This window comes from Pagrus major, chromosome 18, assembly GCF_040436345.1.
Source record: "Pagrus major chromosome 18, Pma_NU_1.0".
Classification (NCBI taxonomy): Eukaryota; Metazoa; Chordata; class Actinopteri; order Spariformes; family Sparidae; genus Pagrus; species Pagrus major.
In genome coordinates, this window is record NC_133232.1 from 30,182,289 (window position 1) to 30,202,314 (window position 20,026).

A 20,026-nucleotide genomic window follows, 5' to 3' on the forward strand; every position below is an offset into this window, starting at 1 on the left:
CATGTCAACAAGTATTTTAAGATTAAGTTCAACATTTTGGAAACACGCAAGACTAATACCACGTCCGTTCAATAGAAGATACAAACAACCAGTGAGTTAGCTTAGTTTAGCATAAAGGAGTAGGAGTATTGTGCCGGATTATGTATTTGCCCAGCATAGTCCTAAAAAGACATGTTGTCATTTTGTACATTTTTTATTTAGACAAAAGACAAAAAAAACACCAAACAAGCTAGGCTATAATGTGCTAATTAGTGAGCTGTAGAGGTGAATTTAGTCATCTAAATGCAGAGAAAGGCTGTTCTCCCTTGTTCCCAGTCTTTGTGTGAAGCTAAGTGGTGGTAGCTTCATATTTAACAGAAAGAGAAATAAAAGGACTTTACAAATTGTCAAACTTTCACTTAATGACACGAGGCTTTAGCGAGGAATAAAGATGCAGCGTGTTGCGCTGAGTTTGCAAAACAAACTGATGAGAAATACACACACTGACACTCCACACCTACACACTCTCCTAAATGCAGACATATTGCCACCGCAGCTTCAGCAGACAGAGCAGGTCTGTTATTGAATTTGTCTCGGTTAGACATTAATACTTCTGTTTTTATTCATGCTTTTTTAAAAGTTATGCTGGTGTGTGTTTTTTGTTTTTCTTTTGTTCCTCAGACTGTGTGAAGGGCTACTACAAGAGAGCCAAGGCCCACGCTGCTGTGTGGAATGAAAAGGAAGCCAAGAGAGACTTCAACATGGTGGCCCAGCTCGACTTCACTCTGGCCTCTCTCGTCAGTCGAGAGCTGAAGGCCTTGTCAGAGCGCATGAAGAAGAAGTATTGGGAGGAGAAGGAGACATACTGGAACATGCTGGAGACAAAGGAGAATAAAAATGAAGAGGAAGGGGGAGAGGTGGAAGGCAAAGGAAAAGAAGAAGAAGAAGAAGACGACGACGGTGAAAGTGTGACCACAGAGTGTAAAGATGAAGCCAGGGAAGAAAAAGGTACAGAAGAATCTCTGTCCAAATGTGATGAAGGTCAGAAAGAGGAACTCTTACCCGAGGGAACAAGTAACGAAGAGGAAGCCAGCTCTTTTGAGATCAGTCTAGACGCTTCAGATAAAACAGAGGGAAAGGACTGGCAGCAGATGTTACGACTGGTCATGTTGCTGCAGAAGGAAGGAAACTTCCTCATTAAGGAAAAGAGCTTTGAGGATGCTTCTGCAAAGTTCAAGGAGGCCGTAGAATATGTGGACGTCCTTCAGGATATGGTCAGTGTAACTGGTTATATGGTGACATTGTGTAAAAGTTATAATGTAGTGTTTCTCTGTTAAACTAAAGGTGCAATATGTAAGATAACCAAAAATAACGAACATTATCAAATTAATCCGAAGAAATAATTGTTTTAAATGTCAAAGACGTCTATGCATTGTGTTGCAGAGATATCCACTGAAGTTAGCATGCTGACCAGCTAGCCCCGGTCTATCCTGTATAGTAGTCTCACAGAATAGCTCAGGCCTCTGGATTTGAGCGCTGACTGATAGCCGACCTCCCCGTGTGGGCCCGTCATGTCTTTGTCCGTTTCAAGCACCGCTCTCCGTCAGGATCTGCTACTCGGTGCCCCTCACCCTGGTCCTGAAAACCTACCCCTCCCATCGACCAGTCAGCTAGCAATTCACAGTCTGCTAGCTGCATGGCTAATTGAGCTAAGTAGCTAATGGGAGCAACAGGAATCATTTACTCTGTTGATACGCTGTTCCCTATTTGTCTGAAGTATGAATTCGACAGATGGCTCATTCTTACATACTGCACCTTTAAACCTTTTGTGACGACAGTGATTGTCCAGATGGACGTCAAGATTGATGCCGAACACATTAACAGCCTCCAGTTCGAGCCATTCAGCGAGATGAATCGACTGAACGTGCCAGAAAGAAAAAAAAAACGATTGCATCTCATAAACTATAATCATCAGTCATTGTCTGCCAGCTGTGTAGGTATGCTGGCGGAGTTAAGAGCAGAGAAAAGAGCACCAAGAATAACTAACTATCCACAGAGATATCACCGTGACAGCGCTCGCCTGTGCTTCTTCTTCTATTTCTCGAGCTCCTTCACTCTTGCCACACCTCGCTGTCTCAACTCCCTCACGCCTTTCCCACACAACAACCTGCCTCTTGTAGCCTTTACCTCGCCTCTCCATCGTCTTCATCAATCCTCCAAACCGTTACATCTACACCTCTCCTTTTGTTGTCATGTTGTTTCATTCTTGTTTCATCTGTTCGACATTTCCTTTGCCATCCATCACCATCACCACCACCTCCTCCCACCCATCCTGTCCTCTCTGCGTACTCTGCAGGTGGATCAAGAGGCCGATGACTGGGAGTCGCTGGAGAAAGTGCGCCTTCCGCTGACTCTCAACCTGAGCCAGTGCTTGCTGGAGCTCAAACAATACCAGCAAGTGGTGCAGCTCAACAGCAGGCTGCTCAAGAAGCATAAAGGTAATATATTTTAGTGTGACGACAGAGCGGCGGAGGAAACAAAAAGACGCCGTTTGATATAGAAATAGGTACAAGAGTATATTTAAACAAGCTCTGTTTTTTGTTGTTTTTCCTTACGCACCTTCATTTTTTAGTTTAAAAATATCAAGATCTGTTGCTTGTACTTGTAATGCCTGGCCCCCAGCAAACGCCTGCCTTCACACTGCAACAATCCTTGATCTCTCTGTTTACCCGCGAAAGAAGGAACCAAACATTCGCAAAACTGCATTGCTGAGTCTCTCTTTCGTTCCCCTGGCACCCACCCATGGACATCACAGTCAAAAATGAATTCATTGTTTTCTTTTTGTTTCTGCCATGACTGAATTATTTATAGTTGAGGCTGATGTGAAATGGTAGTTCTTATGTTTTCCTTTTCCCTTCATTTACTTCTCTCCAACTTTAGCCTTCTACTTCGCCTGCCTCCTGTCTCACCACTAGTGTTCAGTGCAGTTTTTTAATCCTCCCTCTGGTAGTTTATTTTGCCTTCAACTTTTGGTTTAACTGCTTCCAAGTTTTAGTCCCGTTGACCCCGTCTCTTTTCCTGCTGCCTGTCAATATTTCAGTTACTTCTACCCCTCCGCTGTCTTTTCTCCACAGGAAACTTTAAGGCGGTGTACCAGCGGGCACGAGCACACGCCGCTTTGTGCAACGAAAATGAAGCTCGGAGGGACTTTGATTTGGTGGAGAAACTGGACCCAAATTTCAAACCCTTCGTCCGGCAGGAACTGAAAAGGCTGGGTGAGAGCATGCGAACCGTGCACGCCCACCAGAATAAGACTTACTGGGATACAACGCAAGACAAGTGGGGGCCTGGTGGGAGCCAGGCAAAGGGTGTAGCAACAAAGACGAAATTTTCACAGAAAGCCACTGAGGAAAATAAGAAGACAGAAGTTAGTAAGATAGAAGACAAAGCGAGCTCAGAGAAACCCGCCTCTGCTGAGATGGAGGGTGTGGATGACGCAGAAGCAGAGAACAATCCAGATGTGAAAGCGGAGCCGAGTAATAAAGAGCTCGAGAGTGGGAGGGCGACTGGAGAAGGGTTAGATAATGAAAATATCGAGAGTGTCGTGGTTCAGGAGGACGGGCGGGGTGCGCCAGATAATCGAGCTGCAGATAAAGATAGCGATCTGGCGCCCACCAGCACAGGAGAAGATAATGTAGTGAGCAAGAGATCAGCCAGCGATAAGAGAAGAAAGGTCAAATGCCAATCAAATGCTGCACCAGGCGGCTGCAGGACAAGCAAAGGGAACAAAGCCACCAATGACAAAACAGGAAATGGGGGCACTCAATAAAAATAGACCATCACGTTTGAATTGTCTTGTGCTACACCACAAGGACGCAGGGCAAGCTGAGGCCAGAGAGATGAATAGATCAGTAAACTGGGTAAGAACAACAAAATGGAGGGAGTAGACGTGAAGTCGAGCCTCAAGTCTAAACAGAAAATATTGATTCTGCCACGTTCAAATCCAAATATAAACACGAGGAGAGGAATTAATATAAACAGCCACAGTTGGCACCATCCTGAGTTAAGTTTCATTATTCAGTTCTCAAAGGGATACTAAAGCAGGAAGGAGAAAAAAAAGCACGGGCGGACAGGGAATTTGCCAAATACAAAGTTTTTATTTCTGTACACAAAGAGTAGAAAGCAGCCAGTAACCCACTTGTTATTACAGTAAAAAGCCTTTCTTCAGAAAACTTCTCGTACAGATTAAAAACTCCAGAGAAAAGACAGCAAGAAGTGTTTTGAGTGCTGGACAAGAACATAAAATCAAACTCATTAAACGATAAACATTTGAGATGATTAATGAGGTATATTAATGGTGATTTAAAATAAAGAAAGTGAGAAAAAAAAAACACCCCAGTTCACCAGTAAGGTATGAGTGTTTGTGTTTATATGTGTTAGTGTTGTCAACACCTTGTTTGAGGTTAGGCGATTCACTGCCCCGTCACGTGAGAGGTGACACGCAAGCGCGCGTGTGTCCTTAACGCAAGCTTGGGATGCATGATGGAGGACGTGGAGGCAGGAGAGTGATGAACGTGCTGGCTGGCTACATGCAGTAACAGGAGTCTGGAGAGCGATAGCAGCATCCTCTGAGGAGGCAGGGCCGGGGGTAGGGGGTGGCTCTTGCCTCTGTGGAGAGCCTTCGTTCAATCACACGGAGAGAGCAGGGTATGTTTTTAGTGTGCCTGTGGAATATAGGGAGCCACTGCTAGTATAGAAGTTTGTACATGTATCAAGACCTCAAAGAGATGATCACACAGGTGCCGGATGGCCATCGAAGTCAATTTAGACGGCGAGTGAAGAGTGAAACACGGGGACAAACCATGTCTGGCAACGTAACTATCATTTAACCACCTGGTGTGTTCATTTCAATCGGCCTCGTCTGTGTTGTCTTAAAATACATGCGACAAATGTTGACATGCAGCCCTGTGGGGGAAGCCTGCTCGTCTATTCTTCTACACATTCTGTCACTGTTACATCATTCAGCACGTACAAGAGTATGTAGATAAGAGGCCGGCGGGTGATCATCAATGTGTAATGAGATGTGTGAATACCAATAAATAAATGTCTATGAATAAACATTGCTTGTCATGGCTTTTTTGTTTTGTTTTTTTTTTTCTCACCCACGAGCCGAGCTGCTGCTCTTTGTTCTGACTTGAGAGAGCTTCAACCGAAACGAATTGTTAAGACGGATTCAACAAATGATGATTATCTCGAGCAGCTACGCAAACTGGCAGGCTTCAGTGGAGGTGGAAGTGGAAGTTGCTTCCCTTAAGGCTATTAGCATTTGTATGATGAGCGGCACGTCACCTCTCCGATTCACAAACCTGTAGAAGTGCGTCCTTGGGGAGAGCTCCCTTAGCAACAGTATCCAAACTAACAGGCAGTGAGTGCGGAGGAGGACGCTGTCAAAATGTGAGCGCTGTGTGCCTGGAGGGGTAGCCCATAATGAGTGCAGCACATGGGTTTCAAACTCATGTATGTGAGGTCAGAGTGTCGCTTTAAGGATTAAGATGAATTCCTAACTGTGTATATATCTCTGTCTTTTCGGTGAGAATGAGGCAATGTAATTGCTGAGAAACACGCAGAGCCCCAGATTACTTGTTTCAGGCAATCGCTTGTCTTGCTTCTGGAGGTTTTGCCCCAGCAGGCACATCAAAGTAGATCTCTCCCACCTGCCCTCCAGCAATAAATGGAGTGATTTTTTTTTTCCACCTTTCCTCCTCGCGTCTCAGATCTTTAGCCCTTCAAGCACTCCGAGCATCAGGGGGCTCACCCATAAAAGCCCTATTTAGCTTGTTTCAATGAATGGATGCTCACGTGCTCTGATCCACGCTTTTCTATTTTTCCTGTTGCTCTAAATTTACCACAAGCCTGTCCAGGGACTGACAGACACACAAACCCACGCCTGATGCAACTCCTTCCCTGAATGTACTGGGAAAAAAAAAAAATGTCCAGAAAGACTATCTTGTTTTATATATGGGTTCAGCTTGGTTTTAAGGCATTAATTGACTGTGCTATGTTTAGAACAGAATGACCCTGACGCGATGAGGGCAAAGCCATTTCAACCACTCGTCTTTCTGTAACTCTAAAAGCAATTAAGTACGCATTAGCGAGGGAAAATGACGCATGTGGAGTCAATAGCTACTGTTCTTTTCAAATCTACATGGAGAGGGGGGATTATTAAGGATGTAGTCTGCATAATACTGCGTCATGATGCGCCTTGTCCCCTCTGTAGTGTGTGGAATTGGCCTTGCAAAGAGAGGGCTTGAGCCTGGCAGCACTATAGCCCGGAGCTGCTTCCTCTTCTTTCTCTGAACACAGCGGGAGAGCGGGAAGATTCCAGAGCAGACGGCTACTCGCTGATATTTATCGGCAGACATTTCCTCAACAAAACCCAATTTCAGTCACAATACAAATTGGCTCAAAACTGAGAGCTTGTCCGAATCCCACGAGCTAAAGAGACTAAACAGAAAAAGCCTCGTATTTGTTAGTGATGCGGCGCAGCGCATGTTATTGATCATGCAGGGAGCCATTTGTGTGTTTGTGCAAAATGAGGGAAGGGTGCTTTGTCTATAGGGAGCAAGGATGTAGCAGCATATGTGTGTGTGTGTGTGTGTGTGCACGAACAGTGAGTGCGAGTGGTTCTGTATGAACGTAAAGGGCTCACTTAGGAGAGGCGAGCAATGAGAGCGACAAGCAGTTTGAGAGGATTAGAGGAACACAGTGTGTGCATACAGAGGCGCTCTGCTAGCGGGCACTTTGGCTGTCTTAAATAAATCATGGATTTAACTGATGATGTGTCATTCTCACAAAGTAAATAAGCTCGTTGTGGGTGCTGTCAACTCCCTGACAATCTGCACCACGCAGCCACATGAAATGCAGTCAGCCCAGCCCCTGATCTAGTTCGCGCTAGCAAGCTTCAACACACCACTTCCCTTCAAAAAAATATAAGTAACAACCATGATAAAACATTCAGGGAGAAAGAAAACACAAACACTGAAGATACAGGCATTCTGACAAACAAGGGGATATTCTTCTTCTTCCTTTTTGCATTTTTTCAAAGTTCTTTCCATGGAAGGTCCAATTTGTGCTGTGGACTGATATAAAGCTTCACACCTCCAAACGACTACACAGATACTGGTAAGCACAGTGTCTTGGCTGGGCAATTTCCCTATTACTTTAGTCTCTCCCTGACCTGCTGCTAACGTTAGCTACCTTTGGCTCGTTAACATGGTGTCAGGCTGCGCCACTGAAGTTATCAAACACAGCCTGGCCGAACGGACATCAGCGTGAGCCTTTAGCAGTTTGCATGAAAAAGGCTTTTAGTGCACAGAGTTCCAGTAAGGGGTTAGCTTTGGGTATCATCGCTGCTGCAGTGGTCACAGGGCCCGGTGATTTGTGGCCTGACCTCAGCCGTCTGGAGCTCCTCCCTCTGCCATCAGGCGTCCTTTCAGGCTTTCACTCTACCCCTCCAGGGCCACTCGGGGTTAGATGTGTGAGGTGGTGCCTGAAATTAGAAAATAGAAGAGGAGAAAGAAGAAGGGGAAAGCTTTTTACGATTTTTGAGGAACACATGCACAAGCCTGACAAAATGTTCTCGGTTATAACGAAGAAGGCTATAATTATGATAATCCCTCTCTTTGTTCAAGTCACAGGCTCCGGACTGCCCAGCAAATTGCGTTTTAAATGCGACGGGACAGTTTGCAAAGTGTGTGACACTGACGCTCTTCTTCTCTCTCTGTACAACTGTCCCTCTTTATCTTACTCCTCCTCTCTGCCGTTTAATCTCCCTGTCCCTCCCCCCCGACTATCGACCCACAGCAGTACATATTTGCTCTCCATCTCTCACTCTCCCGTGGGTGATGGAGGAGCAAAGAGTCTGTCTCCGAAGCGTGGGACGACGCGGCTGCTGCGATCCGTGCAGCCCAGGCAAACTCACCCGGTTCTGAGGGGAAGACGTTTCTCAGCTGCTCGATGACCTCCTGGAGCTGCAGCACTGTATCCTGTTCATGCTCCATGTCATCTCCTGCCACACACACACACACACACACACACGCACACACACACACACACACACACACACAAAACATTACACCTTTATGAATGGTTAAGTGTGCCATGGGAAGGGGAGGATGCATGATTTCACATTCAATGAGCATGTTTTTATGCCACATCTGCGTGTCGCTGACCTGCTGCTTCAGTGTCAGTGGTCTCTCTGCTGGCTGGCTCCCCGTGGTGACCCCCTCCAGACACAGGAGAAGACAGGGTTGACGGTTCTGATCCGTTGGCCTCCGAATCATCTTTGGGCTGTTTTTAGGAAAGACTGATTATCATTCACTTTAAATAATAGCTCATATCCATCATGTTTCAGGCGAGAAAGTCATTACGCCTTTCATATAATAATGAATGTGATAGCTAATGGCACTCAGCCAGCAGTCCTCAACTGGCATCCCTGAGCAGAATCATTATAAAAAAGCAACTTTGCCCGACAGCTGCCACACAAAACCACCAGGTTACTGTGATTTGTGCTTTGATGGACAGATTTAAAAAAAGATGGCGAATCGCACCGCACACAGCAGCGTTGCAGAAAACACACTGACAGAGGTGGAAATCACAATCAAAGATGCATCACGGCTGGGAACGGTTATATTCCCAAATACACAACTACAGTGGCCCAGAAGGTCAAAACACAACATTACAGAAAAAGCAACAACATACAGAAATGTTTCACTTGTGCTTTGTCAAACATGTTTTGTGAAAAGTTGTGTTTTCTCAAATGTTGCTGTGTTTCCTGAAATGTTGTGCTTTGTGAAATGTTGTTGAAATGTTTTTCTGTAACCTTGTCATGACGCTCGGGGCCATCGTATACAACCCTCCACATTCTGTTTGGTAGTCTTGTTTTTAGCAACACTGTAGGAATACTCAAAAGGTGAGTCAGTTCAGTTGTCTGCAGAGATTGAGGGGAGATTCATACATACGCACATTTCCACGCACTACAAAGGCAGATTTTGCTGATTTCTTTTTTTGAGGAAATGAAACTGTGATATTGGTACAGGGAGAAGACGAAGCCAGGACTGTGTTCCTCCTCCGACTCTGCCACGCTCTCTTTTTCACTCTCAATTTCCCAGTCTTTGACCTGAAGAAGATTCCTGTCCGTCTTTCTCTCATTCTCACTCCCTTTGCACCTTTCCCTTTATTCAATCACCTGCATGCACAATTTGCATCGGTACTCCCACTGCTAACAATTTACACTTTCTTATTATAGTAAGGCAGTAACTGCGTGTGTCAGCTCCCACTCTCCCGGCCGTCTCTCTCTCACACCTTTCCCTTTATGCTACAGTAAATCCTTTTACATTATGCTCCAGGGTGTCTTAAGGCTTATCCTCTTTCTCAACTCGTTCTATACTGTACATCTTTTATACTCCCACTTTTGGTATTTCCTTCCATCTTGGTACGTCATATTTTCAAAGTTCAATTTTTTACATTTTCAGAACCGTTATTTTACATATTTCTTTGACATGTACCTTTGCCTTTTTGTACTTTGAAAATGTATGTGCAGCTCTGTGCTACTGATGTTGAAAACCACTGAACTTGAATGTGTCTGTCGCTGCCCTTTGTTCAAACTACACACTACAGTGTCAGCACAGCTCCTGCTGCAGCCTATACCTTAGACATTTCTGATCTAATAATACTTATATGATTATTATTCTTATTATTTCAGAATTCATTACAATGATTAATAAAATTCCTCTTTTTCACTCTGCAGCGTGTCTTTTCTTAAGTCTCAGTGCGTTGAGCTCTCAGGGGCCACTGCATGATGATCTCAAGCAGAGATCACGCTTCTACGAGTAGTTAGCAGACAATCAGGTAACCAGGGAATGGCGGCAAGAATAGTTTTTTCCTGTGTTAGCTTCTCTTAAAACGTGTTAAAACTCTGACAGAGGTGTTTTAGGTAAGATGCAGGCACTGAATGTTTTGCCTGCTGATGGAGTGAATAAATTTCTCTGGATTTGCAAATGTAAGAAATCGCCTGATCTTGGTTAAATGTCTCAGTTGACATTAGCATGTATAAGGCAAACTATGGATCGGCGCAACATTATGATGTCACATTGAAGTCGACCTTTGACATCAGGACATAAAATGTCATCACTTCAAATTTTATCCTGTTTGACATTTGTGTAAAATCTTTGTTTTAATTATGAGTTGTTGAGAGATGGCCAGTGACCTTGACCTTTTCAATCCCCTCGGGACGTTCTTGAGATATTGCGTTCACAAGAAAAGGACGTGCAATCTGAAAACATAAAGCCTATGGCCATGGCTATCACTGGAGCGGAGGCATAATGAAACGGGACCAAGAACAGACCCCTGGGGGACTCCAGTTGTGGAAGAGATACTAAGATGCTTAAAAATATTAAAACCTGTCTTAGTCTGCAGTAGATGTATATCATACTATGTGGTTAAAATTTTAGGATAGAAAGACTGGAAGACAGATATGTCTCAAATGAACAAGAAAGATAAGGTTCATTTTAAGTTTTGTCATAGGACATATATGACACCCCAGTCACTCATCTTGTGGGTTTATCTTCCGACCCTTATTGCTCATCTTCTTCACCTGGAACACTAGGCACCTTTATACACACGGTAAGGGATTCCCCACACTCGTTTTGGCAGGAAACTGTACACACATCTCCACCTTGACGAATGGCTCCAGTCCTTCACCTCCTAAATGACTCCTCAGAGTTACTACTAGGCATCTAAGTCAGAGCTGAGTGGTAGGAGTGTTGCCCTGTGTTGTATAATGACCAATAACTGATCTTGTACCTTGTGCCTTGTATCTTGTGAGCAGCCAAGAAGTTTATCACTCAATGTTGGATTATCTCCACAAACTCTGGTGTTAAAACACTGGCTCAGCTGTCTGCTGGACACTTTGTTTCACAAACTATCAGCTGCTCACATAAAGCTGGTTCACGGGAATACAGAATACTGTGAACCATTAAAAATAACCAAATGCTATTTAACTACTCTCTTGATCCATCAAAGTGAATTAAAAAAATGAAAGGCTTTCTTTAACTGTTACTATCGTCCTTTATATTATAATAAAACCTGTACTATTATAATGTCCCATTTAAGGTAGGAGCAGGGATAAAAGGGCATTTTGTGTTCTTGAGCAAGAAGAAGAAGCAGCAACATATTGGAGCTAATTGTAGCTACTACATATATATTTATGAGTTTTAATATTCATCAATAACATTTACAGATTCTATTTCACATTCAGCTCCCTTTGTTTCATTTATTTGTTTGGTGTTTTTCGGGGGTAATTATGCTAATGCTTTAATTTAAGGGTTCATAAATTCCAAGTAATCTTAAAATAATTTCCTGGGAAAAAAACAATTATAGGGAAAAATAGAGCCAGATTAGTAATATATTTGCAGTTAATTCCAAATGCTAAGCTAGCATAACCGCAGTGTCCATTGGTCAGTCCATTACAGGTCAGGTCATCTACAAACCAACTTAGAATTCAACATATATATAGACTTAAGTTTTCAATAATATGTAAAAATACATTAAAAATTAACAATGACTCGACACATTAATAGAACTTACTGAAATAACAGGTTCTTTGTCTCCATTTTCCCTCTAATTGGTCCCTGATTACATAGTTGTTGTGTTTGTAAATATAGGAAATTATAAGGAAAGAAAGTGGTACCCAAATTATCATAACTAAGAGCAGAGCAGGGCATTGTTCAGCCCCCAGGCATCTTGATAACATGCTGTTTGGAGTGATTTTCAATATAATCACTGCTGAAAAATAAGAGTAAGTGCACAGTATTTTTATATCTTAGTCTAGTGATAAAATTAGAGGTACAGCATAACAAAATTTGTTTGGCCCCTGGCTACAGTCTGGGTTTCTCAGGAAAAATAAGGAAAAATAACTGCCCACCCCTTAGAGGATGATGACTGTATGTAACTGAAATACTTCAGTAAATGTTTCTACACTCTGACTCAGCTCTCTCACTGAGGTGTACCTGTAGCAGTAGCTCCCTGAGCCTGCGCAGCTGGGACTCCAGCTGTTTGTTGTGGTCCTCCAGGATCTGCATACGGGTCTCCAGGCGCGTCTTGTGCTGCCGGAGGACCCGCGCCTCGGCCAGAAGCTCCTCATCCTGCTGCCCCTCCGCCGTGGGAGAACCTGGACCGCCCTCTCCGGCTTCAGTCAGCATGGGAACTGACGCCGCCTCCTCGTGCTTCCATTTGAGCCTCCTGTACTCGCCCTGCAGCACCCTGAGGACCCACAGAGGACAGATGGAGGGGAAAAAAACAGTCAGGTGCAGCAAACAGAACACATAAACACAACCGCATATATTTATCCAGCTTCCACCTGATGCAAACAGGAATGCACCTACACATAATGAGCTCAAATGTTTGTGAGTTACATAATTAGAATAATTTCACCACATGCATAAATACTAACCCGTAAAAGCAGTGCAGCGAGGGGCTAATGTATTGTTGACATCTTACCATGCAGAGAGCAATCATCTTCATTGTGCATATAAGCTGCAATAAATCAGTGTCGTCTGTCTCATACGTGTGCGACGCGGAGGCCATTAACTGACTGTGCTGTGACGCATTACTAAAGGTGTTTTAATTTCTCTGAGTGCTGGAAAATCATGCTGTTCTATTAATGCTGAATTAGTAATAACCTTCACTTGGGACAAACAAAAGCTGCACTATCACAGTGTCATCATGTTCTTATATGCAGTCCAGAGGATCAACCCCTGTGTTTTGCTGACGTTGGCTTCACACCAACTCCGCTGATGTATGTGTAAAAAATAATAATTGCAAAATAAAACTATTTTTTCTCTTTAAATAGCTCTTCTTCTTGAACTTGTTAAAGCCTATTCTGCAGAAAACCATTGAACTGGTAACCCTTCCCTTTGACACAATGTGGACTTTTAATGAAGGTAACAAAATACTGCAATTTCCAAAAACCCCTGTTTTTACATTAAATAAGAAAATATGAGCTCTGCACGTATAAATGTATACTTCTTAATTTTGACTTCATAATTTTGACTTTTTATCTCATATTTATGACTTAATCTCATAACTACGACTTTTCAACTCATAATTTCAATTTTTCATCTCGGAATTATGACTTTGTGTCTCTGAATTATGACATTTTATCTCATAAAGAAGACTTTTCAACTCACAATTTCATCTTTTTAATCTCATAATCACATGTTCCTCTGCTTGGTAACGTAGGTTCAGAAATGGATCCCACTGACATAAACTGAAAACTGGCTTCCAGCTCAACACAGAGGTTCTACAGAGCCCCTTTAAGGTTCTGTCAACATCAATCACAGATAGAAAGCAGATGAAAATCAATTGTGTTAAACCATATTTTACAGCTCTGGTATCTGAGACTCCAAACTGAAGTAATCCATCATTTTCTGCAGGAGACGTCTGAATGTTTTGAGTCATCTGCTCAAAATCAGGTTTGTAAGCAGTTGTCATAAAATAAGAAAAAGGCACGACGGAGAAAGCTAATAAAACAATGATAAGCATATTTTTAATCTCATCTTTAGAAGAAGATTAGGGTTATTTTATTTAAGTTATTTGATTCTGGTATTAATTCATTATCCAGATATGAGCCTCAGCAGAGGATATACACTGAGCAACAGCAGACTGTAGTCATAAATAAGGACAACAGAGAACACTGCAGTGTCACAACACTACCAGGATTCATACTTTTGATAAAAACTGAACTGGGTCAAGGTTTCAGACACCCAAAGGCCACAAGTGTGTGTGTGTGTGTGTGTGTGTGTGTGTGTGTGTGTGTGTGTGTGTGTGTGTGTGTGTGTGTGTGTGTGTGTGTGTGTGTGTGGATGCAGCTGTGTGTCGCTGTGTGTGTGCGGAAAGGTCACATCCGAACTGAAGACAAGAGAAAATTATTCATATGAATCATTCGCACAAAGGTCCCCTCTGGTAACCAATTAAGAGGATAGGAGGAATGAATTTGATTCATTTATGTAAAACACCCGACCCTCTCAGCCACGAGGACACAATGCATTCAAATTCAAACATAAACATCTGAACTAATGTAAGTCAGAGATGCTTTACACTTCTATCAATCCATAATTACTTCTTCCTGAAGGGCACCAACAAACTTACATATTACTAGTTTCTATCTTTTGAAAGGAATAAGTTACTTTTCAATATTACTGTCTGGGTATTATAAAATGGAAGAGGGTTCCTCAGATTTACCTGCTCACTTTTGACTGTAAAACCTTTTACCCTCATTCAAAATGTATCGTTTATCATCATTTTTCCTTGTGTTTTTGCGTTCAGCCGCGCTTAGAAAACAACAAAAAAAAAAGACGCCTCTCACTGCAAAAACTGAGCTTTGTCTGACCGTCAGAGCCTTCAAATCTAGCGTGAAAACAAAACAGAAAACGCCGGGGATGCTGTCACGTTGTAGGCAGCAACATAGTGAAAACAAACACAGCCAACAAAAGCGGGCAGGAAGAACAGAAAATATGTCTTGTGTCAAAAGAAGTTATGTACTTGTTTGACAAAAGAAGTTGGCAGACAGCGAGCGATGGACTTCACAGGACAATATTCATGAGGATGAGATTCTTTTGATCAGCAGCACTAAAGAAATATAAGTTATCGAAGAATGGACGCAAATTAGGACTTTATATCACGTTCTTTACTTACGTACAGATACTTGTTAAAAAAGACTCTACAAGTTGAAGTACTCAATTAACTTCTTTACGCAAGTAAAAGTAAGGAAGTACAGGCTCTGAAATGTACTCAAAGTATAAAAGTAAAAAGTTTTCTGCAAAAAGCTAAGTGAAAAAAGCTAACTGAACCTCATGTAATATCAATTTAATTCAAAGACTATTAAACTTAAAGGTTGACTGAATAGGATTTGTCCGAGCTGTTTGTAAACGCACCAGAAAGATAGTTGATTGTTGACTATCATTCCCAGGATGGGATATACCGACATTTTGGGCGTGTCCAGAGCAGCAAAAACTTGAGAAAATAAGAAAATCCAGGCAGAGGGCTGCAGGGTCTCTGCAGATACGAGACACTAACACGCCTGTTCTCCCCATTCCAGCCTCCCTCTCTGTCTGTGAGTGTATTGTTACGTCTTTTACGTCGTCTCGTCTTGCTAAGTCTGCATGTGTGATATGCATCGATAGGCTGAAATCATTCTGGTGATGTTGGGAAGGTGGCATGCAATGTGTGACGAGCCTGTTTTTTTTTTTTTTAAATATAAGGAGGAGAAAGTACAGATATTTGTGTTAAAATGTAGGGAGCAAAAGAAAAACAAATACAAACACTGTACTAAGTACAGTAACAAAGTATTTGTACTTTGTACCATCTTTGCTCTCAGGTATGCACACAGAATATTTCTTCCTCTCTGTTTACTCTCTGCAGAAGGTTTGCAAATGGCAGCAGATAATCCGTAAAGACTGTAATGCCTCCAGATAAACACACACACGCACACATTTGTGTTATAATGCTTCTGGGGAGCTTTACTGATGGAAATCCAGACTCACTGCACACTCATGTTTGGTTTTCCGGGTAACAGACCTGTTCTCGTTCTCCAGGCGTGCCAGGGTGCATTGGAGCTGCTCCTTGTCCTGGTGCTCCAGGTGGGCCAGCAGCATGTGCTGTCCGCAGGGTGAGTCATGGTCCAGGGCTGGGCTGGAGTGACGCAGGAGGTACTGATCTTCATCCCTGAGTCCCCCACACAGGAGACAGCACACTGAGCCACCAGCACACAGCCACCAGCAGCACAAAGCAGAGCCAAGGACGGCATGGGACAGCAAACAGGCCAAAGCGAGGCGAGGCAGGGCAAGCAGGGCGGGGACGAGACGCAATCAAGCAAGACTGGACAGAACGGGACGGGACACTGTGACAAAGGCACTGTGCCAGGTTCACGGGCCAAATATTAAATGTTCTGTAATAAACTTGGCTTAACACACCATTAAAAAACACACTTACATGTATTATAAATGGAAGGTGGATCCTCATATATAAACAATAATAAACACTTTACTGACGATGAAAGAGAAAACTTAATGTGCAGATCTATGAGGGCAGACCTACGGCTGCAAACACATTAAATGCGTCTGTGAATGTTTGGCCATTATTTTAATGGAAAGACAGCTGTTTGTCTATTTATGTGTTGCAGTAATGCTTTGGGCTATGAACCAAACTCCTTTACAGAGCCGAGTTAAAAGCCAGTTATAGCTTTGCATTGTAATGCCAGATTATACATCACAGAGGTATTAATGAGCCAGGCTCAAGCAGACTGGTTTTGTTTAAAAATGGACTGATTCACATCTTGTCTACTCTCGAGCTGTTATTTAGAAGGCTTAGAGGCATCGGTGGGTCATCAATGAACCAGATATAACAGGTATTCCTGTAATCCAACTGAGCATTTTTATTTACCTCTTTTACTTTATTACAGCAACTTTTAAAGAGATTCTGGAGAGAGATAGTTGATTGAGTCATATTCCCAAGTCATCAGATGTTGACTCTCTCGCTGTTGGTGTTGGACCTGAGCCATTAACCCATAATATTGATATTTGACAACCTGGGAGTAAGACTGAACCGGGGACCTGTCCATGGCGAGCACCGCCGATCGCTCAGTGTTAGCCCCAGGCCCAGCAGAGGATAAGTGGTTACAGATGGATGGATGGATGGATGGATGGATGGATGGATGGATGGATGGGATGAGACTCAGCAATAACCTATCATTCTCCAGGAAGTTACACAGTGTTGCTTTAAGTAAATCAAGTTTTTATCCCAATTTTCGATAAGTGGGTCAAAAATTATCCACAGGCATTTCCGATGAAAATTTAAAAGGGAGGAAACGGTGTTTGCTCTCAGATATTGAGAATCTATTAAATGTTTTTACAGGGTGCTACTGAGGGTACTGGGGAAATTAAGATGTTCGTGTATTTTTGCTACTCCCAATCCAGCAGAGAGATCTCTTTTTCTCATGAGACTGCGCTCAAAAGTCTGGTTAAACTTGTCTTGGCTCTTTATCCTCCGTAATCTGGTTGTTTTCATAGGTCAGGCTGTCAGTCTTGACCAGCAAGTTAAGCGATGGTTTGTTTCTGTTTCTGAAAAATATTGCTAAAATTAGGCCCATTGTGCCAAAAGATGATTGTTATTTATGTGTATTTTATCTTTTCACCTTTCTTAGCAGGACTCACATGAGCGACTTAACATGCTGACTCAAAATGCTGTGGCCAAACTTCGGACAAAGTCCTCTGAAAGGTCTCATATTACACCAGTCCTTATGTCCTTACACTGGCTGCACATCAAATCCAGAATCCAATGCAATCTCCTTGTTATCATGTTTAAAGCCTTGCACGGCTAGGCACCTGATTACATTAAAGAGCTACTGCTGCCATATAATACAAGTAGGAGTCTGAGGTCCTCTGATCAGGGTTTCTTAACTGTTCCTCGCTCCAGGCACAAGACAAAAGGAGACACTGTCCAACTCTGTCCCTCTTGACTTAAGTTCTGAAGACACTTTTGACACCTTTAAAAGAAACAGCCACAGACCCGTTTGTTTAGACTTGTTTTTGCTTCATTTTTCATCTTTCTTTTTTCTTTTTTTTTTTGGCTGGTTGTTTGCATTTAATGCTTTTAATCTCTTGTGCTTTTTATCTCTTTGTGAAACACTTCATGACGTCTTTTCTGATGCATAAATAAACAAATCCTTTGCATGAGTTTAATGGTGTTATTATGCACATAAATATTACGAACTTGAAATAATGCCAATGTGGAATTCAGATCTATTGACCTCTGCAATTTTACTGACCATTTCGTGGTGATGAGCAGCACCAGTGAACCCGGATCAATGCGCACAGCTGCAGGGCAAAGGCTACACACACACAGGCAGCATGTTTCAGGACAGGAAACAGTGTGATGCCAGCCAAACACCAGCTGGAGGCACAGATAGCACAGCGGCATGTACAGAGCCATGAAGCAGGAAATACAGAGCATCACTGACAGACAGACGGACGGGCTCGCAGAACAAAAACAACGAAATACAAGGGCACAGGAGCAGAATACAGCAGCGCTGCACACAAGGGGCAGAAGTGAAGTGTCATGCATACAAACACACTCTCATACACAGATGCAAACACTATGTGTGCATGCACTACATATTTTTGTGACAAAGCTCCACCCAACTAGAAACCGGTTACATGCACATGGCAACAAAGACATTTGCAGCAGGCTTAAGAAGCACAGGTGTCAGTGGGAAAAAGTGTTGCACTGCTTGAAAAGTAGTGAAGTCTTGTCATAGCCTAAAACTAGCTTTTAATGTGGTGTCAATCACAGCCTCATCTCAGAGCGCACACACATAAAACACGTCTGAAAAGAAATAATGAGCAGACCCAGACACACACATCTGGATCTCTAACAGACCAGACAACACTTTTGCACAGAGCTGCTGGGCGTGCAACCTTGACTTTAAAGCTGGATAAAAAAACAAAAAAAGGTGCACCCTCTCGGAGAAGATAGAGACGACATCAACAGCCCACATAGATGTGGACAACAAAAATAAGACGTAGACACACACAAACACATGACCTCAAACGACCCTAACCCCTCCGTCCATGTGGCCCTTTCTCAGCTTTTCACACTCACCGTATTGGCTGCCTCATTCACATCAAACATCCCTCATTCCTCTCACAGCTGTAACCTCGCCACTGCCCCGCAACTCAGCCAGCTTCTACAAACACACACACACACACACACACACACACACATGGCTCTCTCTCCTCAGCGGGGCTTTGTGTATCTACCCACAGCCAAAGACTTCAATCACAGCAGGCGTGATGAAGGGGGACTGTGTGCACGCTGCTCGCTGTGGGTCATTTTCATTATGTGGCTGATTATTTATGCGATTACCCACTCTGTCCCGAACAGTCGAAACACACGTAAACACAGAAGCAGTCACGGTATCAAGGGGACACAGTGTACACACACACACACACAAAACACACACATAATCCCAGTGAAAGGCTGTGGTTGTGATGAGGGAGTTGTTAGTGTGGGGGTGGCAGCATACTCACAGACTTTCATCAGGAGACAGGCTATCCGTGAAGAATGAACAATTCTGACTCTCCATTTCTGCCAATCTGTAGATATACACACACACACACACACACACACACACACACACACGTATGCATACAAACAAACACAGAAAAGAGAAAAACAGGACACAGTGGATGAGCCGGAGCAAATGTAGGAAACAGCAAAAGCAGCACGTTTTATCCCATCACACGCTGGGGAAATATGTTTCCTGAAACACAAGATCAAACAAACACTCAGTACACTTTAGCTTCTAAGCAGTGTGAATAGGACCTGTGGCCTTTTAGTATTAAGGACTGAAACTGAACAGCAAGCAGTCCACAAACATGTAGACTGCAGAGTGGCAGCCATAAACGTGTCCACAAGGAGGGAGGATAAAGTTCTGATAAAATACTGCTCACTGTCCGCCAGCATGCAGGCGATAAAAAAGTCTTTCAGAAATGTGCTGTTATCCAGCACCATGGACAGCCATTGTGTGTGTGTGTGTGTGTGTGTGTGTGTGTGTGTGTGTGTGTGTGTGTGTGTGTGTGGAGGCAGTGAGTGAGCTGCTGTGTGGCTTCTCAGGACCAAGGACAGCGCTTCTAGTTCTGCATTATGTCTCTCTGACTGTCTCACTCTAAGCTGTCTCACCATCTGCAGGAGGGGAAAATAGTTTAATTGTGTTAAAAAATACTGCAGGTGATGTCGTGGTCTGTTTTTGTGCATGCACACAATCTGAACCTACACAGACGCCTGCAGTTCATAAATGACCACTCTTAGCATGATTACCTTCTGTGGCAGCGTACGAAGAAGAAAACAAACTTGTTCAAAGATAAACGTCCATTTAGGCACCTACGCTGTGTGACCGTGGGACTCAAATAGCATTCAGTACCCTGGTGAT

General features: G+C 43.2%; 1 protein-coding gene across 1 annotated transcript in view; it reads right to left on the reverse strand.

The window, feature by feature from the left end:
• Positions 1–4,664: 4,664 nt before the first annotated feature.
• Positions 4,665–20,026, reverse strand: part of drp2 (dystrophin related protein 2) — a 94,637-nt gene continuing 79,275 nt past the window's right edge. Inside the window, exons 18-23 of the mRNA XM_073487037.1 lie at positions 19,125–19,190; positions 15,616–15,762; positions 12,048–12,300; positions 8,211–8,328; positions 7,961–8,047; positions 4,665–7,528 (exon numbers count right to left, since the gene is read on the reverse strand). Coding sequence (XP_073343138.1) covers positions 7,509–7,528; positions 7,961–8,047; positions 8,211–8,328; positions 12,048–12,300; positions 15,616–15,762; positions 19,125–19,190 — 691 coding nt within the window. The 3' untranslated portion in view covers positions 4,665–7,508. The remainder of the gene's footprint in view (positions 7,529–7,960; positions 8,048–8,210; positions 8,329–12,047; positions 12,301–15,615; positions 15,763–19,124; positions 19,191–20,026) is intronic.